Source organism: Ipomoea nil, unplaced genomic scaffold (genome assembly GCF_001879475.1).
Source record: "Ipomoea nil cultivar Tokyo-kokei standard unplaced genomic scaffold, Asagao_1.1 scaffold0146, whole genome shotgun sequence".
Classification (NCBI taxonomy): Eukaryota; Viridiplantae; Streptophyta; class Magnoliopsida; order Solanales; family Convolvulaceae; genus Ipomoea; species Ipomoea nil.
In genome coordinates this window covers 2,829,099-2,837,292 of record NW_017616574.1, presented here as the reverse complement: position 1 = coordinate 2,837,292, position 8,194 = coordinate 2,829,099, and the positions used below count along the sequence as shown (strand labels likewise).

Genomic DNA, 8,194 nt, shown 5'->3' with positions numbered 1-8,194 from the left:
ATAAATTAATAATTTTTTTTCATCTAGAACTTTTTACAGGTTACCCAGTTACCATGATGACATGGCACCGGTTATTAGCTTATGTGTACTTTCTTTTGTATTTTAGTGGACTCTATATTCCTAAATAAATCATTTTAGACTAGTTTCTTCATTTCTTCATCAAGAACAAACTTCCGCTTTCCGCTGGGCGATTACGCTTAACTTTTTTCTCGTTCTCGCTCAATAATTTGACGGCGACGTGCGCGGCGGAGGAGACCAGAAGACTTCATGGCCTCATAGGGCATATGGCCATTGGAGAACAAGTTGAGAGGTAAATTATATAAAGGGAGGGAGGAAGAAGATGGTACGTGGATCTGCAGGCAAACCATTTGTTGCAGCGGTTTCCACTTCCGACGGTGGCTTCATCGCCGGCGGCGGCTCTTCCTCATTCAGTGGCAATCTTTCGTAGGTTGCATGGATGATATTCATGCAATGATAGAAATATTCGGAAAAAAGACTGAAATGTGAAGATAGAATTACATATTTCTCAAAATGTGAATGTTTATTTTTGTGGACAAAAATATGAAAAACTAGTTTGGGACTTGCGTTTGATGTCAGAAGTGGTCAAATAAAAAACGGAAGTCCCACTTGCGTTTTTTTATTATTTTTTTTTTTTAAAAAAAATTTTGGTCGCCGGCGACCGAACTGAACCTACCCAAGATCAGCAAACTCTTGGCCCAGTGTTTTCTCGAAATACTCTTCCACTACGTGGGAACATTCTTTCTCAGCGGAAAATCTAAAAGAAAGAGTTTTCTTCCATGGCAGCTTGGCGTTGAACCTGCCGGTGAAACTGCTGGCATAACCGCAATGCTCGCCCAGTTTTCTTAGAGCTTTTTCCTTGGAGGACAGAGGCAACTCAAAGTAGCGGTCCATTTCACGGATACCGTCGGAGAGGAGCTCTGTGTCAACTCCGTGATTCACTACCAGAAAGAAGCCATGTTTTTTGTAGGCTTCGTCCACCAGCTTGCAAGTTTCCGCCACGGCCAGGGAATCGTCGGAACGGAAGGCAGCCATGTCGATGACAGGGACCTGGAATTCTCTGGCGGCGTAGGGGCCGGGTTTCTCGTGGTCCAGCCACAAGAATTCTGTTGGGATGTTGGACTCGTGGCGGAGGATGGAGGCGTTTGTGTTTTTTTTAAAAAAAAAAAAATGGTCGCCGGCGAGAAACCGGCGACCCAAATCGCTGGCTTCTCCAACGAAGGAGAAGGCAACCAGTGGCGGTGGCCTTCTCCTTCGCCGGAGAAGCCAGCGATTTGGGTGGCCGATTTCTCCAGCAAAGGAGAATGCAACTATTGCCTTCTCCTTCGGTGGAGAAGGGTGTCGCCGGCGATCCAATTTTTTTTTTTTTTTTTTTTAAACGCAAGTGGGACTTGCGTTTTTTATTTGACCACTTCTGACATCAAACACAAATCCCAAACTAGTTTTTCATATTTTTATCCACAAAAATAAACATTCACATTTTGGGAAATATGTAATTTTATCTTCACATTTCAGTCTTTTTCCTGAAATATTCATGCTAAATAGTTCTATCAGAATGGTTAGACAAGGTTTCATACTTTCATTAAGCACATGGGAGCTAATCAGCTAAAGGTGTTTATGCACATTTTTAAGCACCCAGAGCTTGCCTTAAAAAAAAAAGTTTCTATTGATAAGCACAAAATGAAATGAGTAAATGCTCATATGATAAGTTAGCTTTTTTTTATCTTATTCTTTTTTTAAAAGAGTGTAAAATAATTATCCAATAAACTGTTCAGGGGTATTACGTATATCAAAGTGCAAAATGGCAACTTTATGAATATGAAATGTATTTTTGCCAAGGAAATTAAATGATATATACCATTAAACCCCCCAAAATATCCCAATTTATGTGTATCTACATGAGATGATCTAAGCATCTAAATAAACCTGAACTAGGACACTTTTACTCCGGAAACAATGTTGTCATTAAGGGAAAGTCAATCATGTTTGTCAGCTAAGCATTTAGCTTGCTCAACATTCCACTGAACTTCCATCGCCTCAGCAGCTTTCGTCTTAAATGCGTCTGGTAATTAAAAAAGATGAAAACCTCTGTCTCGTTCATCTCAAGAAGCAAGCAAGACTTTTGAAGCTATGCAACTGCATCCACCACCGTCGGAAGTGGAAGTCGTCGGAAGCTATGCAACTGTAGCTGCAGCGCTGGAGAAGATGTTAGAAGAAGAAGAAAAAAAAAGTCCAAGTCAACGTAGATTATCTGTAACCTGTGAAAATTGCTAGATGAAAAAAAATTAATGGTTTGTGAATCTAAATGGACCTTATTAAAGTTCAGGGTGCGACATGAATAATCCAATATAGTTCATGGTGCGGGATGACACTTTAGCCATAATTAAATAGTAAATACTGATTATTAACAAAGTCAATTGGGTTGATGCCAACGTGAACGACACTGTTGCTTCTGGGAATTTCATCATATTGAGAAGATATGTAAGTTCCATATAGAGTTTGAAAGTTAACAACTTCGATCAAGTCATGAATTCTGCATATCTTAAATCACGGAGAATAATGAAAAAGTGAGAAAAAAATTAGAGCAATGTATGCTGAATTGATGAACGGTTAACTTAGTAATCATAAGTTTTTAAGTTTAACTCTTTATTTATTGATTTTCTTGATTTAGTTTACCTCACCTATAGCTTACTTTTAAAGTCGTTGCGTTCTCGTTGTCCTAAGCTGGAGACCATCAAGGAGGAAGGTAATGATGGAGCCTAGCTACAGTAGCATCGTTCCTCTCATCGTCATAATATTTGTTTCATTAATAGCTATGATATAGGGACCGGATTCGACAATATCACGGTTAATTTATGAATTATTGTAATAAGTGTGCTTACTAGTTACTTCCTAACTACTTCGTTAGTAAGACTCGTACGTCGTAACGTTGTGTATTGACTTTTTTGTTTGAGCCTATTGATTATACGGAGTAATAATTTAGCTTAGTTTACCTCATTGTGATATTTTACCTCATTCGTTAATAAGACTCGTAAGTCGTAATGCTTGTTACTTGTGATAGAAATAATAATACTTATTACAAAAAATTTAGTATCAATTTAAAATAAATAAATTGTTACTTATAATAAATATTGTAATATTTAGGTTGTGTTTGTTTAATGAGTTTACACACTAGGAATGAGAATCAAAATCATAGTTAGTGTTTGGTTGACAACTTTTTAAAACACAACTATGAGATTTAATTACCCTTTCAATTAAAAATCTCATTTCCCAATTAAAAATGGTATCATTCCATCTCATTGCTAATCTAATTTTTAAGTTTGGATTAATAGTTTTAGATATTTTGTTTGTTAATATTGATGTTTTAGATGTCATTATATTAGGATCAATTGGCTTGATTTTTTGTATTTTTTTTGTATTTTTTTTTGTATTTTTAAAATATTTATTCCCATTATAGGGTCATACACAACGACATCCACATCAATATCAATATTGGTAATAATTCAAATTTCACCATACTACCTACCGAACATGCAAAATACTTTCACCAAAACCCATTACCATTACCAAGTATTTGATTTCCATTTCGATTCTGATTCTCATATGCGAACCAAACACACTCTTAATTTATATGTGAAGTTGTGATACTATTTAGGGTAAAAATGATTGTTACTAATGATAAATATTGTAATACTTATAACTTAATTTCTAATACTTTAAATTGTAATTCTAATGTAAATATTGTAATACTTATATGTGAAATGTTACCTATGAAAGAAATTGTAATACTTATTGTAAAATAAAAAAAAAAATTAATACCAATTTGAATAAAAAAAAAAATCGGTCACTTATATTATGATAGATGTTGTAATACTAATATGTGAAATTGTGAGACTATTTAGGGTAAAATTGATTGTTACAAATGAGAAATATTGTAATACTTATAATTAAAATCATGATACTTACATACTATCATTTGTCTATAACTTGGCCCAATTCATGCTCACGGACAAAGATACGTGGGATGATCTCACTCAATTTTTTGTCATTATATTGTTGAATAATGGCGTATTGCATAACTATTATTATTATTACTAGTAGTTGCACCTGTGCGATGCACGGCCATATGTATAGTATATGGAATATACAGTATAAAATATAGTTATTGAAAATGTAATACAATAGGGCCCAATAAAATTGTTATTTGATTACACATTATTGAAAACTTCTTTGTACACAACATTTTTTGTCTTACTTAGACATGTTACATTTTCGCCACAAATCAATATTTTTAAACCCCTAGGATTTCTAACTCTTGAAACCGCTACGTACATTTGCCCATGGTTAAAGACGGGTCTTTTTAAAAACAATCCCACTTTTGAAAGAGTTTGTCCATGACTTTTGTTTATTGTCATGGCATAGGATAGCATCACAGGAAATTGCTTTCGTTGGAATTTGCAAGGCAATCTTGGATCAGATGGTGTAAGTGACATTCTGGGAATAAGTACTCTAGTACCTGCATTTGTACCGCACATTATCTGGCCTTCCAACACATGATCAGCTAACCTTGTTACAATCAACCTTGTACCGTTGCATAAGCCAAGAGTATGATCAATATTTCTCAAGAGCATAACCGGTGATCCAACTTTCAATGTCAATGCATGATTAGGTACTCCAGAACATCGCAGACCATTCAAGAATTCAGGAGTGTGCAAATCCGCCAACATATCTGCATTTGAATCTGACTTACAAACTGAATCACAACTCAAATACGTCCTACCCTCCGCGGGATTGTGATCATTCATGTATTTGTTAATGCTATCTACCACATCCAATGTTGGAGCCAATATAGCACTATCCTTAAGATATTACAGATCCACATTACCACGTCTAAAGGCAGGGAATGTGCTATCAACAATGGTAGCAATAGGGTCATCATCACAACGAAGCAATAACTCATCTGGATTTGTAATATCTGCTTCACCGTCACTTGAATTACCAAGTGTTCCGTCCCCTATATTAGATATCCAGTTTGCAAACTCTTCAATTTCTTTAGCCCCAATCGATGATTGTACACTTCTTAGTCGTAGATTCTTGGTTAGCCTAAAAACTTTACAGGATCTCCAAAGATATGATGAATTTATGCTCGCCCCCACAATATCTTGTCTTGTGCCCTTTGGAATTACAGGTAGAATTTGCCTAAAATATCCACCAAATACAACTGTTTTACCACCGCATGTCATTTCATAACTATTTGGATTTTTGGAGCGCAACAAATCCCTCATAGTTCGGTCCAGGGCTTCAAAACAATGTTTATGCATCATTGGAGCTTCGTCCCAGATTATCAACTTGGTCTGCATAATCAGCTGAGCCAAAGGGGTGCCTTGACTTATGTTGCAAGTGGAATCTTCATTCATAGATATAGGTATAGCGAACCGAGAATGTGCAGTCCTGCCACCTGGTAATAGAAGAGAAGCTATGCCGCTAGATGCAACATTTAACACTATTTCACCCTTTGACCTTAATGCGGTGGACAATGCTCTCCACAAAAACGTCTTACCAGTACCTCCATAACCATATACAAAGAATAATCCCCCAGCTTTCCCTTCAATATCTTTTAACACTTCGTCATAAACTCCTTTTTGCTCTTTTGTTAATTGACTGACCAATTCCTGATTATCTTTCTCCTGAGCAAGACAATCATATGCCAATTCTTCCTGTATGAGCCTATTGGATATTAAATTGTGTGTCTCGTAGTTTGCCGTTGGCATTTCTGAAAAGTCCCTCAAACTCTTTCCCATCATTGATAACATCTTTTCAATCTCAACTAAAGTAAAGTTCTTCTTCTCAGCATCATTCATGACATAATCTGCGTATTTTTCAAGCAATAATTTAGTATAGATTTTTTTTTTTGTTTTTGTTTTTTAAATTTTAGTAATGAATAGCATTTTTTAGCCAAATCATAGTGAAAAAATAATGCACAGTAAGAGCTCGTGTACCTGTATTATGCAATTGTTTTCGTATTTGATATTGTGCATCTTCAGACAGATGTTGCCACACAGCACTCCAAACGGCTTCCGGTTTTCCTATACAACTTGTCATTATCAATGTAACAAAAAATCTCCTCAACTTATCCCCAGACGCCCAATGATTTGCTTCCTCAATTCCGTCAACATATTCTTTGTCATCATCAACTAAACCCCTAGCATAACACGCATCTCGGAATGATCCATATTGCACACCATCAACAGTTCTTATATCGGCATAACTTCTAGGACCACGTACTTTATTTAACAAACATCTAAGATAAAATATTTCCCCGGTGGCTGGTGGTACGTAAAAAATCCTTCCGATTGCGAAACGTCTTTGCCTTGGCTGCCATTTTCTAACATCTTTCTTCCACACGAATTTCGTTGGCATCTCAGTATAAGTCAGATTTCTTGCATCTGGGAATGTCTTATTAGCCTCAAACCATTCTAAGAACATGCTCTGTGATATTGTGGGTCTATTAACAATGTTCTCAACTGGATCGTCATCGCAGAACACCACCGTTTGTTGATTCGGGAGGTGAAAGCTTAACCTTTCCACTGAAGGAGCCCTAAGTTGTATATCAAAACCAAACAAACGCCAAACCGCTTCGCAGGGTGATATGTACCTACCGTCATAGTACATATTAATCTCATCTATGATTGTAGCAGTGTCTTCATCATTGCTAGTTTTGTAGAACTCGGTTGTTACCCGATCATGTCCCTTATTTACATACTTGAACATGTACTTGATTGAGCGGGACTGGTTGCACCACTCTACATTTATATGAGCCTTGTATTTAAGCAACAAATGTCTATTGTGCGGTACAACATACCTGTTGTCCAATGCAATGCCATTCTTTGTAATTGTCCTCCCATTGTCCCGTCGTTTATATAACGGATATCCATCATCATCAAAAGATGCACAATCAACAAATCTCTTAAGGAAAATGTTTTGAACATCGTCCGTCTACCATACAGGGCGAATTCAACCGTGCTTTTCCACATGGCCCATGCATCATAAATTCCTCAACTGCTTTGTAGTATTCTGCATATGTATTTTCATCCGGTATCTCAGCTGAAATGATTTTTTCGAGAGTACCAACTTGTCCCACTTCTTGTTTTGTATCCAAAAACAGTAGTATATGAGCATGCGGAAGACCTCTTTTTTGGAACTCAATGGTATATATAACTGCAACATAACAACCATAACAAAATAATGTTAATCATCTTTTCAGACGTTAATAACAGTAAAAATTGATGACTAAATGAGAAAATTGCCTCCAGCCACAGAGCCAAACAGTTTGTTCTTTCTACAGTAAGCTATTAAGGCATCCAATTTCATCTTGAATAACCTACAAATGATGTCAGGACGGTCTTCTGCTTTCAACCTTCGGTCTTGCAAATAACGTTGCACCTCTGGCCACTTTGGGTTGCATGTAAAAGTGATAAATAAATTTGGATATCCAATCCATCTACAGATTGCCATCGCATCCTGGTAATTCTGTATCATGTATCGAGCTCCGCCTGTAAAACTCGAAGGTAGTATTATCCTACGACCTTGCGTTACCGGATTTACTTCTCCCCTAGTTAAAGCATCGGTCAATCCACTGTATGTTTCACACCTAAGGCTTTTTTGGTGTGTCCTGATATAAATGAGTCTTCCTGACTCAACCATTGTGTAACCGTCCACAACGAATTGTTTGAATAACCGCTTAGCATGTAGTTGTAACACCCCGAAATTTTTCAACTTTTAAGACTTATATAATAAAGGTAAATTCTCATTAAATCCCATGATATAACATAAAAAGTACGGGGTGCTATGCCACACCTGAGCTAGAGAACTCAGGTGCACAGGCTAACTAACTAATATCCTCAATAATGTAAATGCATAAGCATGGCACGTAGGCCGAAAGGGGAACTATCTACTTCTACGCTCCAAGACTCTAGCGCGCTCCAGTGTCTACTCCTCAGTGCCTGAAAGCCAAATATATCTGTTTAGCGAGAGATGCTGGTAACCCACTCCAACGCGTTGAAATACAGTACATATAGATATATACATAGATATAAGAAAAACCATTTCGAAGCATGAAGATATATCCTAAGAGACTCTAGCTTTTAAAACAGGGAATAGACTCGACAGATAGGGA

General features: G+C 36.8%; 2 protein-coding genes across 2 annotated transcripts; both read right to left on the bottom strand.

The window, feature by feature from the left end:
• Window positions 1–690: 690 nt before the first annotated feature.
• Window positions 691–4,823, bottom strand: LOC109174204 (gibberellin 20 oxidase 2-like). The gene is made up of 2 exons (XM_019323462.1): window positions 4,535–4,823; window positions 691–1,307 (listed from the first exon to the last, which is right to left on the bottom strand). Exons 1-2 carry the CDS (start codon window positions 4,821–4,823, stop codon window positions 691–693), a joined length of 906 nt encoding a protein of 301 aa, XP_019179007.1.
• Window positions 4,824–4,886: 63 nt separating this feature from the next.
• On the bottom strand, window positions 4,887–7,722 carry LOC109174197. The gene is made up of 4 exons (XM_019323453.1): window positions 7,326–7,722; window positions 7,038–7,236; window positions 6,018–6,880; window positions 4,887–5,887 (listed from the first exon to the last, which is right to left on the bottom strand). The coding sequence occupies exons 1-4, from the start codon at window positions 7,720–7,722 to the stop codon at window positions 4,887–4,889; spliced, it is 2,460 nt and encodes an 819-aa protein (XP_019178998.1).
• Between the last annotated feature and the right edge of the window lie 472 nt (window positions 7,723–8,194).